Source organism: Electrophorus electricus, chromosome 26 (genome assembly GCF_041902795.1).
Source record: "Electrophorus electricus isolate QZ-2024a chromosome 26, ASM4190279v1, whole genome shotgun sequence".
Taxonomy (NCBI): Eukaryota; Metazoa; Chordata; class Actinopteri; order Gymnotiformes; family Gymnotidae; genus Electrophorus; species Electrophorus electricus.
In genome coordinates this window covers 11,047,269-11,061,750 of record NC_137522.1, presented here as the reverse complement: position 1 = coordinate 11,061,750, position 14,482 = coordinate 11,047,269, and the positions used below count along the sequence as shown (strand labels likewise).

The following is a 14,482-nucleotide window of genomic DNA, read 5'->3' as shown; positions in this document are numbered from 1 at the left end:
GAGTGGGAGATGAAGAGGGCTCCCTAAGTGCTCCGGCTTTTGGAGGACATGAAGTGCCGAGGCAGCAGGGAGAGGGAAGATCGGGAGGAAGGGAGTGAGAGAAAGAACGAGCAGGACGGGGAGGGGATAAAATATATACATTATTAACTATGGCTTCATCACATGTTCCCAGTTTCTTAGGGACTTATTATTCTGGGCTGCTTTAATGAATAACAAGAGGCAGATGAGTGGGTGATTTATGGAGCGAGAGCAGAGACCACCACCATCTGGTCCGCCCCAGTACTACATCATAGCGCACACCCAGCCCTCTGCCCAAAAATACACCCCAGCCCTCTGCTCGGGGATAAAAAAGCCAGTCCGAGCTGGCGGGTTGGGGCGTTGGCCGGTGCTGGGGCCCATGGTCTTGGCTTGCACCGCGTGTCTCGATCGCCCGTCCTTTCCACTGACGGTATGTGTCAATTGTGCGGCTTGGTCCCCCGAACTCCCTTCGGAGCGGCTGCCTCAGAAAGAGCCGGGCGGGTACGGGCGAAGAGCAGCGTTAGCACTTCCGAGGCCCACGTACCTCCCAGTGCTCCTCCTGCTCTTCTCGCCCTGTCTTTCTGTTTGCTGATAGGGACTGCCCTAGTTTTTTCTTTCTTTTTTTTTTAACATGATTGGAATGGGTTTCTCATTCAAATTCGGTGGCACTGTGTTAAATCTCTCTTCTTTCTCTCTATTTTTTCCACCATTCTTTTTTTGGGGAGTGGTGGTGGTGGTGGTGGGAGGGGGTGTTGAGGCGGGGGGGGGGCGAGTTTTCCGAAAACCGGCTGTCCGCCTTGACCCGTCACATCTGCACATTCCATTCTAGGCAAAGTCAGTCATTTCTTTGAGTGAATGCTGCAGTAGCATCGCTGTCCGCGTCTTTCACGGCCAGCCAGGACCCATCGTCTTTGAGTGGAGTCGATGCAATATCGGAGGTTGTCAAGTCCATTTGCAGAGCTGAATGAGTTGTGCTTGCGCTCTCTGTTCCCTGTCTTTCATTTTGTGGAGGAGACCAATAGGTAGTGAATGGGGAGCCAAAGGGGAGGCTTGCAACACAATGCTGGTTTTAGCCATTCTCTGCTATTCTCTTTATCACACTCAATAAGGTCCTGCAATGTCTTGCTCGGGCTGTCCGTGGCGAATAAATACGGGATTTCTCACTGTTAAGGGCCAGGCCTGTAGAAAAGCCTAATGCTGAATTAATTGAACTGATAATGCTGCTCCAACGAATGAAGACCGATGTTTGCTCCTGTAACGAGTTTGTGGGCAGTCGTAAATTGCTGCGCTGTTCGGCCACAATGCGAAGATTAATTTGAGAATTTGTTCCACCATCAATATTTTTCAATAGCTGTCCCAGGAAGTGAGGCCTACAAAATGGCTACACTCATGCCTAAGGCAGTTTATGCTTATTAATGTGTATGCGATGCATTCCAAAAATTTGGACATTTTCTAACACCTGCCTAGCAGCAAAATATGTTTTTCCTTTGCTTTCAAGGAATTGGGGGAACAGGATGAGATTTTCACACAAAGAACACACTGTAAGATTCTCATTAATATTTTTTTGGAAACACTAGCTCCCTATTGATGTTTTCTGTCATTTTGGGTCAGCTCGTGCTTTGTAACACAAAACCCATTTGCAGTTGTTTTTCAGGCTCTTTGATATTTCCCAAGGATCCTGCCAACTGCTCGCCAAATGTCTCGTGCGCCGTTGCATGTCCAGTCTCTGGATGACAGCTTAACTATTTCTTCAGCTCCGTAGGGTCTCGGGGGAACGCAAACGACCGTGTAAGCCGCGAGATTCGGGGGCGAACAAGCCGAACAAAAAAAAAAGTTAGCTAGCGAGCCTGGCGAATGTTTATCAACACTGTCTTAGGTCATGCCTCGCGATAATCTCGTACGAAGAAGTCCTGGCGTTTCGCATCTGATTGAGAGGGCAAGGTGGTACTTGCGGGAAAAGCAGCTGTTTCGCTCTTTTGTTAAAAGGAAGCCGCCGAAAGGGGGGGGGGGGGGGGGGTTAGGGGGCAGCTCACACCTGTAACATGTCATTTAGAGTCTGTCATCACAAATCAGACTCATTAATCATGTTTAGAAAACCATTAATCTCACTCCTGAGTGCGAGAGCAACTGCTGGAAGAGCCTCGAGAAAGCGTGCCGTCTCTTTGAGAAGGCAGTATGGCTTTACAGGCGAATTCTGTTTTTAATTACAGCCCTTAATGATTTTCATTGTTTAAGTCAGTATTTCTGAATTATTATTATTATCATTATTATTAACAACAGCCCAATAATAATAATTTTATTATTGTTATTACTCCACAGCACTTAGAGTGGTTATTATTACATTAAAAGTTAAGTGAATATAAAATTGAACATTTAAGCACTCTTCTTAAAGGTCACATTACGGCTACACACATTAAAATAACTAGTGTTAAATTAACACCTAAAGACCGTCATAACTGCACAGTGTACCATGGAGAGCAGTTTAACACTGTAGGTGTTATATTAACCCAAGCTGTTATAAAGCTGCAAGCAAAGTGAGGACCTCACTGTTGCTTGGAGGAATTTCTGTATTTTGTCACATGCCATCATGGTTTCACCCCCTTTTTTTCCAGAGCATTAATCCTAGATAAAATCTCTTCCCCAAAGGATTATTATTTAGTGGGCTTGACCCTAGTGATCTACAACAAATGGTTATCAGCATTTCAGACCTGCTCAGAATGACAAAGTCAAAGTATGTCACTCTCCCATTGCAGATGCTGGTGGCTAAATGCACTGCAATGAAATGGGTCAGACGCATTTAAGTCTGTGTTTGTATACTTGACTATCTGACTCTGTGATCTTCAGCTGGCTTTATTACCCCTGGCAACTAATGAAGTTAGTTATTCCAGTCCTTTACTTTATCGTCTCTTCCCTTCGCGAATGAGGAGGCTGGCTAAAAGGGCCAAGTAATATTGCTCAGGCTGGGTAAATATTTGCCTTCATAATTCAAACCTTATCTCTACATGACTCCCGTAACAGAGTAATCACTGCTCTGCGGTTCATGAGGGAAACAGAAGGGTCCTGTCTTTGTAGTAATAAAACCATGTTTTTGGTGGTTCTCTAAAGTCACTGTTTGTCCTGCAGTATCGAATGAACAATGAAATCCCCCTAAAAGCCAGCCATTTAAGTGTTGTAAACATTTTCTGTTTTCTAAAAAACACTACAACAAATGGTACATCTCAACCCTTTGGTGGCCTTATTTAACTTCTAAGTTCAAGTCCTGAGTTCAAATTACCACCTTGTGAACCAGAGCTCCTTAAGCTCTTGAAGATGTTGGTGGCCTGCTGTTGAGGGAACTTAAACGGAATAACAAATATCCCGGTATGGATCCCTCCACACATCGGACCATGGTGACCCTTCTCAGGACCCTCGGAGGCAAGCAGGAAGTCGGCGCGAGGGGAGCTGGCCCTCAGCACTCAGGTGACCAGGAAACGCCTGGCCAGTGTTTGTGACCATCTGTCCACCACGGTGGGGCTGAGGAACAGCAGAGCAGCCGCACCACATAATGAGCACTGTGTTCAGCTCATTTGGTTTGAGCTTTTTTGGCAGCCGAGGCCCCCAATTCCTCTGGAAAAGCTGTCAAATGGGATATATCAATCAAAAAAGGGGAGAAATGCGGCGAGCAAGCCATTACAAGCCGTCCTTGTTGCTACAGCCTTGGTAAATGTTACGCTGAACAGCATGTTTGCTTTCAAGTGTCAGCAAAGGACAATTCTGGGGGACTGTTTCTTTCTTTTCTTTTTTTTTTTTTTTTAACAATAATTACTTAGCAACGTCAAAAGCGAGGAATGGTTTGCGCTCATGATCCCAACACAATGCTTTTTTAATGTTGTAAGTAAAAGATTAGAAAACAGTCGTGGAATGATGCTAACAGGAAAAATGTCAGCTGCTTTTGTCCTTGAAGAGCGTAGCAAGGTGTACGATGAATTACCTAATGAGCTGACCTTGCCTTCCAGAGACATTTGAAGGTGTTTTTTTTGTCACCTGAAAGTGGATTGGTATGGGAGGATTTCATGGGCTAGTTAAAGAATATTATAATGACAAGTATTTGCTTGCACTGAACATAAACATCAGCTATAACCGTCTGTGCTTAAGAAGAGGCTGCAGTCAACAGAAATCTTGCTGTCCTCAACATCACGTCAGTTTAAACCACTCGATAAGCCTAGTGAAAATAATCCATGCACAGACAAGCCAGCCCTTGGGGGTTAATGAGAAATGCAGGCGTGGGTGGGTCGGAGAGGAGGCAGGGCTAGCCGCACAGCTAGGAAGTTCTCCTCGCCTCTCCCAAGCCAAGACCCGAGATGCTGCCCTCGTTCTCCTATCCCTGTGTGCTCTTGGCCTCACTGCATCTCCCTGTGTCTGCTGTGTGAGGTGTAGCAGTCCGTGACCTGTCCGCGTCCTCAGCGCTCTCACTGCGGGACACCTCAGGGGTGGACGCAGCTGACCGCATCTCCAAACACCCTGTCTGCGCGAAGGGGAGGGGCTTTGTTTTACCGGACTCACAGGAGGCCGAGCACAAGTCAACTAAGGTCAAGGGAATATGAGTCAGTTCTGTATAGAGCCCCACGTAGCAGAACATCTGGACGAAGAAAAAATTACATCAAGGCATTTGTTTACATTTAAACAGAATATGTAGGCTATACGTACCATTTGACACAATTCTTCAGTGAAATAATATTTTGTAAACACATTCTGTGAAATATTTAATATTAACAGTGCAAAAGAATTCACTTTGGGCTTAGATTACAGATGATATCACTGCTCCTTCTGCCCCCAGGAGAGTATTAAGTCTGATGGCCTTTTGAGACGGGGATGGCAGATGTGGGCAGCTGTGCTCTTGAAATGGTATCTGCAAAAGGGGGGGAAAGGGTCTTCCTGGTGTTGTAATCAGGATTTTAAAATCCCCTGTCCTTGCCTTAATCAGACACTGGGCTATTTTTATCAACCCCAGGGGCTCTTGGGCCGTTTCTCTTTGATTGCAAAGGAAGGTGTGCTTACCTCTCAAACTAGCTGATATTCTCCCTAACCTGCTCTGTAAGCTGAACTAACCTTTGCTTTGCAAAACTGCTCTTCCTGATGGCACATTACAGATGTAATAATTATTATATGTGTAGTTCATTGATTTTCTGAATTGTACAACGTACAGTATGCACGTTCTGTACCTGGAGTTTGAACTCATCCTCCTGAACTGCTTTGTCCTGTAAAGCAAAGAAACAAAACATGGAAAAACATTTGTATAAATCCTAAACTCCTGCCAAAAAGCTTTCGATCGTTTTGGGTTATTTTGAAAGTGCTCGTTTTACCACGTCTCTCCGGTGTCAGCTTAATTGATATGGCAGACTCCGTGACTGTAGAGATGGAGACAGAGGGCCATAAAAGATGGCTGTCTGGGTGCTTAGATGCAGACAGACTTTCTTTCATGTGAGCAGGCAAGAGGCCACCTGACTGTCTCAGTGTGTCGCGGTCCAGCCTCATTCTTCCACAGAGACTAGTGAATGCTTGACCGTCTGTTCGTCTCCCAAGCCCTTACACACACACACACACACACACACACACACACACACACACACACACACACACACTCTTTCTCCCTCTCTCTCTCTATCTATCTATCCATCTATTCCAACCCCCCCCCCCCCCCCCACGCACACATACAGTGTCATATTACTATCTTTGTGGGGTATTTCCACTGGCTGAATGTATTGCAGTAGCTAAAATAACAATGTGCCTAAACCTAAACCTAAAGGCTAATGGCTAATTCAGTTTCTCATAGCCAAGACGATGTTTCCTGTCTGGGTGGGGGGTGGCTGGCATTTGTCCTCATGGGTACTAGACAGATGTCGCCACACTGTCAAAATTTCCCTACTTATCTATGATCATGGGGATATTTGGTCCAGTCAATACATATGCTCTTTTTCTGTCTGTCTCACACACACACACAAACACACAGGAACTCTTATCTCTGAATTCTTTTTTCCTGCTTAAGCATAACACTCCTCAGGGACTATGCCTCAACACTAGAGTCTGAACCAGAATTAGGTATATGTGTCCTCTGCTGGGATTTACTCTGAGGAAGGATGAGATCAATTAAACATCAGCAGATGCATTTAAAAATGATTTTCTAAACTCATACAAATGCTCCACCATTACAGTTGTCCACTGAGAAGTAGATTTGCATGAGAGATGAGTGATCCATTGTTTATGTCATAGTATGACTTTATGAAGTGCACGGCCTGTCATGACAACTGATGTGCATAGATTAAATCATTCTTATTCTTTGTAGTAGTGGTTTTTCTTTTTTGCAGTCTCTGTTTTTCGGAGTCATTTTCACCATGGTCTCTCCAATGACTCTTCACTAAGGGCAGGAACGCATCTGAGAGATAACAGCAACATCATAGAAATGAGAAAAGATAGCTTATGGGAAAAAGGATTTTAAAAAGATAGCTTTCATTGATAAACTGCCATACACGATCTGAAAAAAAAGGACATTTTCTTTATTACATCAGACAAAAAGCATCCCCGAGACCATCGTAAATGTGCTATGTTGATAGTTAAATCACTGTGTATTCAGAAAAAATGATTTATTCTCTGAACATATCTAATTTATATGTCAGATGTCAGAATTAAGTAGCATACTCTGTTCAGTATCTCTGATTAGCTTAACATATATGTCTGAAAACAATAGATACATGACATGCTGTCCAAAGATGCAAAACCAAAAGTCAGAAGGCTCCCTCTGAGAGACCTACACAATATAACCAAAAATAGTATAAAAGTCATAAAGCTGCACAATGCCATGGGATCGCATATCTCTTATTGCTAATGACAGTGTGGCGAGAAATATGGGCTCTGAGACTGCTAAGTGAACGTTAGCAAAAGTTGCGGGGGAAAGAGTAATGTCCCCCTGTGGAAACATGAAAACATGTTTAGATGTTCTCTCTGGCAGGCTTCAAGCTTCTCAGCATAATTCCATCACCATCAAGCAATTCTGCAGAGCTCTGAATACAGCCACAGTCTTACAGAACCACCGCAATTGTCAAGGGACGTGGTTTCCCTGTTTTATGTCTGGGTCCATTTTTGAACACGGAGGGGCAAAATGAAAATTAGCCTGCATGGCCTATCAAACAATCAGGCAGTGGCCCAGTTAAGGCAATTGTAACAGCCAAGTTATTTTACTGAAAGTGAATTGCTTTGAATGTTTGAACATTCAAGAAAAGAGTATGCAGAAGTAAATAAATTTTTTAAAAGTTTCTGAATTAACATTATTTGCATCTATTCCTTGTGTCTGACTGAAACCATGAATTGTATTAATATTAAAAAAAAAAAATCCTAAGGCACATTCCTGTGTAATATTTTAGTGCAGCTTTTGCCAACTGTGTGGCTCAAATAAAGTTAAGCAGAGAACAGATTGTGAGGGCATGTGGAGTGAGTCGGTTTGCATCTGCCTCAGGTACTTCTGCCCAAAATCATTGCTTTTCAATCCTGTTGCCTCTGACTCATCAAATGGTAAAAGATAACAGACAGCTATATTTATCAAACTGATTTCATGCTATATTACTGCACTATCCTTGTCATCAGAAAATTCTGGATCGTTTGACCCTACCACAACAGTAATAATTCCCTCTTTGGGGGAGAATGTGTGTCTGTGTGTGTGTCTGCCAAACAACATTGCATTAGTAGAGCTAAGAGGCAGCAGTGATCAGAACTGTTTGAACCCACATAAGCACTTATATTCTAAAAACAGGGTGGGCTTGAATGTTGAACTAAATATATAACCCAAAACCTAAAAACATATAGTTGGTTATAAGGTTTTTATGATTAAATGGTTTGGATGAACAGCAAAAATGTGTTTTTTATGTATTACGATGTACATACGTTAGGTAATAGCAGAATACTGAAAAAAGTCAAAACATCCTTTGTTGTGACTCTGCTGGTAAAAGGACCTTAGTTTTCCTGTGGAATGAAGTTAGTCACACCTGTAAAACTAATTCATATTACCAGACTCTCAAATCTCAGGTTGGCAGTGTTGGCCCAGAGCCCAAAAAAGGTTCACACCTTCTGCTTCTGGAATACTCTGAGCACAACTTAACCTATATTTCTGACTTCCAGTAGCGGCTGGCCAGAGTAACTGATTGGCGGGCAAACAAAAGACAAGCATGGCAATGACCGCTATTAAAGTTTCCCCCTAGATTAATGGACAGAATAAATATCATATTACAGGTTGCCTATCGATTACAGACTGTCCATTGGTTACACATTGTCAATTGATTATAAACCGCCTGTTCTGAGCTGGTATGATCTCCCTTCCTTGTTTGGGGACCATCAAAGATAATCTATCCCACTTACTGTATTTTGCTGAAATCGCAAAAGAAAATCACGATCACGCAAGCCCATTGTAAGGTAATCTTTTTTAGGGGTTGAAAAACGGACATATTTTATTAGCTAACTGTACAAGAAGATGTGGACATTCTCTGTGAGAGCAGACACAGCTTGGAGATGATTCAAGGCTACTGGCTCAAAGTTAATTTGGCTTAGTACACATCTGACCTTCCAGCAGAGTGAACATGTCAAACAAGAAAGAAAGTAGCTGTGAAGGAGTGAGGTGCAGCCACAGAGCAAAGGTGTAAACAGTGGCTATATACTGTTTATTTATGATTCAACATGACCTTACATTGCCCTTCTTACAATTCCATTCAGTGCCTTTGGAGATCCAAAGAGCAGGCTGACAGCACCTGTCGAGTGCCGTTAGTTGTACAAAACAATACTAGGCGTAGTGCTGTGAATCACCAGTCAGCTCATGGAAACGCTTGTACACGGCTTGGACTAATGCTTGGAAAAGCTAGTGAGAAACGCCAGGACTTGATTTCCATTAATCAAACCAGTGCAATACCAGTGTCTTATATGTAAAAAGAAATGTCTTTGAAAACTTATTTCTCCATAGTTCTCGTCGAACAGCCTGACAGGAAACTTTCTAGAGCAAGTGCTGCTCTGCGTTAAACGTTAATTAGAATCATAATAACTATCAAAATAATTAAACCTCAATTAATTACACACAAGAGCAGACAGCTACACGAGTGGGCTAAGCTAATTAGCCGGTTTCATAGCACACATGTTCCAGTCCTTAAAAGAGGAAATGTGAGACAGTCAGGCAGGGCTTTTATTTAAATACACATCATTTATCTTCTTTTAAGTCATAAATATTGCAATCAGGTAAATGGAAAGAACTGTTAACACCACAGCTAAAGGACACTGCTATGTTGATTTTTAACAGGCCAACAACATCCAGTGGGTTTGGCAGGATTGTTTTGCCTCTTTAATAATTGAATACTCCAGCTCACAATCTGTCCCTGGTCTCTGGAGGTCATCTGATCAGTGTGAGTTGGAGGGAGTCCTCACAATGTGGCTATATGTGAGCTTTAGATCAATAGTCAACTTGCAGGTGAGTCAGATGGATGTATACAGATAGATAGAAAACAGTTCTGAAACTCTTGCAATATCTTGACAGCTCAGGGATGGGGAGGGGTGGAGCCTGGATGTGGACTAGTTTGTCGATGTATCAATCCATTTCCATTTAGAGAAGCATCCCTCCAGTGACGGTGAAGCTAAAGGTATCCATGTGAAATGAGACACAAAAAAAACCCACCTAGCACTTCTAATTAAGCAGGTTCAGTGACGGTAAGCATTGAGTACACTGGCATGTCAGAGAGAGAGAGAGAGAGAGAGAGAGAGAGAGAGAGAGAGAGAGAGAGAGAGAGAGAGAGAGAGAGAGAGAGAGAGAGAGAGAGAGAGAGAGAGAGAGAGAGAGAGAGAGAGGAGAGATGGAGTATGTCTGGTGTCTGGGCGAGAAGACAGCTGTTGGGTAGTCCCAGAGCTCAGCAGTAGTCTAATGGGTAGAGCAGTGCTGTCTCATGTCTCTGGGCCTGGCTGGAGGGGATGTATTGATAATCTCCACGAGGATGTCTCAATCCCCACAAGAGCTCCCAGACCAGTCCCACAGGAGCCAAGGGGCTTTCTACTCTGGTGCTGTCGTGCAGCTGAGAGGGAGAAGGGCCTTCCCACCCTTTGATGGGCCTGCACTGTGGCGAGAGAAGGCAAGAGTGATATAGCTCTGCGGGTCAAAGCACTGGCTTCGTCAGAAGTGCTAATTTGGCCCCAAGAAGGAGCTCGTGAATATGTGATTCTTCCTGTTACAGGGCAGGCAGGCGATCTCAGTCTTTAAACTATGGCTTTTATTGAAAGCGTTGTGCATGATGGTAGCTATTCCATGAGCCATTTCATCTTGCGGCACCCAGAGCAGGGTCTTTAGATATCAGTGGCAAAGTAGTTTGGGCTCGGCGCATGAGTGACCCCGCTGCCCGAACAAAGACTTGTGGGTTCGTCACCAGCTAAACCCAGTGCAGGGCCATCCAATTGCGATCATGAATGTTACAGTGCTGGGAAAACCTGCCACGTGTGCATTTATAATACCTTCATAGATCTTATCCAGACAGAACCTGTAGAGGACTGGATTCAGATAAATGACATTAAAAGTCATTGCTTCTTATACCCCGAGAATGCAAGCTTTCTGTGCCGAGCACCTTTGTCTTTCAGAGTAGGTAAACAAAGTTAGGGGTGCAGGGTGTTACAATTTTTTCTTGATTTTGCTTAGCGTAAGAGTGATGAGGACAGCATGAAAGAATAGAAGTCAGATTGAGCCAAGGTCTTTAAGTATTACAAAAGTGAACAGAGCACATAACATTTAGTAAAAAAAAATTTTTTTGGGACGGTACATTAAAGTAGCACACTGTTGGAAAAGCAGAGGCTGGTTAAACCATTAACACCCAGAGCAATGTGAGCTCTGAAGTAAAGCTGCCTTTTCTTTTTTTCCACATTTGAAGTCAATTTGATCAGAAAATACAAACTACAGACATGTTGTTTGCATGTTTTATGATCCTCACATCTATTTTGTTCTAACCAGATTCATCACATCCTGTCACACATCTGACAAGAATCTGGTAGATTATGTGAAAGGTCATGACAGACATATGTAGTAGCTCAAATCTCTCACAGTATCAGACCAGTATTGTTTGGCAAGTTGTTTATCAAATTTGATTGATTTTTTTTTCTTCTGAACAAGTCTTCTTCAAAGGAAATAGCAGAAAAGACTTAGAAAGAAACAATGTAACTTCTTACGATTTTTTACTATACAACCTAATATCTTCATAAACGTGATAACCTAGCCACAACCACACTTAACACCTGCACAAGCGCAAATCTGAGAAACATTTATTTATTTATTTTAGTGCTAAACCTCATTTTTATTAGTTATAAGGAAGTTGGTCAACCGGAGGACAGCGTTAACTGCTCATGTAGGCTACCTGCCAGTTGCAGAGGAAAGATGTTAAAAGCAGCTGCCTCCGATAATGACATGTGAAACATATTATTTTCTAACAGAAGCACACCATGCACTTACACACATACATAGTATATCATCTTTCATGGCAATAATGCAAAGTCACTGAACACACTGCATAGAGAGGCTTGGGAATATGTCTGCAAAAAACAACTAAGCATGACTTTTGAAAGGCCTTTGTGAGTTTGCATTAAATAAGGAATAAACTAAGGAGCCTTGTTCAAATTAGGGCACTGATGGCTTTATTTTGACAGTCATGATTAAAGCTCCTTGATTTATTTCCTTTCGAAACGGAGGATTAAGACAAATAGGTTCTTTGATAGCCACCAGCCCTTCGGCTTCTTACAGAGTGAGTCAAAACGTTATCACCGGGAGGCAGAATCTGATGCCCATGGCGCCTGTGCTGACCGAAACTGGGTCAGCTGCAGGCACCTCTGTGGATGCCCCTCAGTGACCGCACTCTAGCACAGGTGAAAGCAAGCCGGTGCAGACTAGCTGACCATGCCGCGCGACAAAGATTTAATGCGCTGGAGCAAGGGTTAGGCCTCAAGTTTGTGTCTTGGCCAGCCTGCAAAAGGTGCTACCGTCGGGGAGGAATTTCAAGGTCGTGCTCTGCACCTCTGCTCATGATAGCCAGCAGGACAAAAGGGAGAGAGAAAGAGGAGAGGGGAGTCAGAGAGAAGGAGAGCTGGCTGGCAGCCTGAAATGGAAGGAGCAAGTGTAAATAAGGATAGGATCACCTCTATTCCCCTGGCCTCAGGTTGGGACAAGACACGACAAGGTTACCGAGGTTACGCTTGCGAGCGTCGCATGAGACAGGGTAGAAGGACACGGAGTGTCACTTGTGTGCGGGGTGAGGGGCGTGCGCGCGTGCCTGCACGCCAGCTGCAGTCTCTAGACTCCTCACGTTAAAGCAACCTTCAGGAAGCAGGAAGGCCCAAGAGCGCAGGCCCAAAGTCGCGTGACTCGGTTCAGTGGCCAGAAAATAGACAGACGCAGCTCAGTGATCAGTACAGATCAATACAGACTCACCAGTCATTTATTGCTATTAAACTTAAAAATCATTACCCAGGATGAAAATCCAGGCCAAAAAATAAAAGAAAGGAAAAAAGAAGAAATAGGAAACAAATTGGCATTGTCAGATGACACTACGGGGTTGGGAGGAAAAAAATCCTAGCATAGAATTATCGCCATATTCATTAGAAAAGAACTGCTGCATGACAGAGAACACTGTTTCTGAGCCAAAAACCACCCGGAAGATTAGCATTTACAAGGACACATTCTATCTGGACATAAACTATCAGGAGCTTCCTCAAATTACAGTTCTAACATTACCTACCTACTGTCATACAGAGCATTCAAATTAATAAGCAACCTCATTTAAAGAGCCATTAACACATTGTGCTTAGTGTTGGCACACCACAGTCTGCACTGGCACTTGCTTACAGGCTGTAGAAACACAGGGTAGAACTTCTAAAACACTAATGTGGCAGTTCAGTTTTTCTAATCAGACACAAAGCAAAGCTCTGCAGTTAGTACTTTTAGGACTTATTTCCATGCCCTTGAGAGTCTTTAATGCATAAAAACTAACACAAATAATACTAACACAAGTCATAATGTGTTTTAAAATGTTAAATTAGTAGTGTGTGTAAACTTAAACACATTTAAATAAAATAAATAGTATAAATAAATTCAAGTATTTCTGCAGTCATTTCCTCTTTGTCGGCAGACAGTGCACAAGGTTAAAGGACTATCTAGGCATGCACAAACAAATGCTGTTGACTGCTGACTTTCTGCAGGGATGCATATCAAACACAACATTCACTGTGGTTGGGTTTGGCTCATTATTATGGCTAAAAAGCCAACTTGCAGAACAACAAGGGATGCTGAAATGTCTCTTCAGAGTGACCAGGAAACAAGGCTTGCATGGAACTGGAGGCCTTTCAGGAAGAGCACTATAATAAAACGTTTTCACCTCCTCCTGCTTCTTCAGCGTGTCCGCTTCCTGGACAACACTGCACAAAGCTAAAATAAAGTGAAACAAAGATGAAAGGATGCATAATGCAAAACCTAATAAAATTAATTTTAGGCCAAAAAGGCATGAAACATTTGCAAATATCATAAGCAGTGTAAAATGAAAAACTAGCATTTTAAATTGTCTCTCTAAGAAAGGGCAAACACACTAATCCCATTCCATCTACATTTCACTGATGCATTCACTGTTATTGATTAAATTAATCTGCAGTCCCGGACATAAATCCATAACGCTGGCTCATATTTTACAGTATCAATAAGAGAAATAACTGTAGAGCAAACAGCCATTTTACAGCATATCCAAAGGGTACAAACTGAGCTTGGGGGAGATTCATCGTCTGCATCTGATGCACCAACAAGTCCCAAGCTAACAGGAAGGGACGGTAAATCCGTTTTCATATGTCCCTTGAGGAGGAGAGGATGGGGGCGTGGCGGGGGAGGGTCGAGGGCGGCGGTATCTGGTCCCTTTCTGTGTCTCCCCACGTGCAGCGAAGGGGGCTGGCGGCGATCAGAAGTGGCCCATGCGGGTGGCGAAGAGGCTGCGCGAGCGTGTGGAGGCGACGCCACGGCCAAAGCCTGAGGAAGGCCACTTGATGACGAACTGGGAGGTCACTGGCAGCAGATACCTGCACATACGGGGATGGGAAGAGGGAACAGTGGAGTTGGACAGGAGACGTGGAGGCCAGGATCAAAGCCACAAAGGTCGCCTAAGGAGATCAGGCCATATTAACCCGGCCTTGCAATCTGACACACAAAACAAAGCCACTCTCCACTGCTCCCACCCCACCACCTCACCCTGGCCGTGTACTGTCCAGCATTAGTTAAGACACCCTCCCCACCCCATCAAGCTCATTCCATACCCTCTGCTCCCACCTGATCCCTTCTTGTAAATGTTGTCTGTTCTTAACGATGAGTGACGCTTCACATTTTAACGCGGGCAGCTAAACACAGGTTTGACAGATGGCTGAAGGAAGCTGTTTATCGTAGACACTGCTTAAA

General features: G+C 43.6%; 1 protein-coding gene across 5 annotated transcripts in view; it reads right to left on the bottom strand.

Annotated features, from left to right (window-relative positions):
* Positions 1 to 12,460: 12,460 nt before the first annotated feature.
* ttll7 (tubulin tyrosine ligase-like family, member 7) overlaps positions 12,461 to 14,482 on the bottom strand; it is a 45,976-nt gene continuing 43,954 nt past the window's right edge. For 4 of the 5 annotated variants that reach the window (XM_081708343.1, XM_081708342.1, XM_081708345.1 and 1 more), the window contains one exon: positions 12,461 to 14,109. In XM_081708343.1, coding sequence (XP_081564469.1) covers positions 13,992 to 14,109 — 118 coding nt within the window. In that variant the 3' untranslated portion in view covers positions 12,461 to 13,991. The remainder of the gene's footprint in view (positions 14,110 to 14,482) is intronic. The other variant, XR_014120070.1, reaches the window with a different exon arrangement.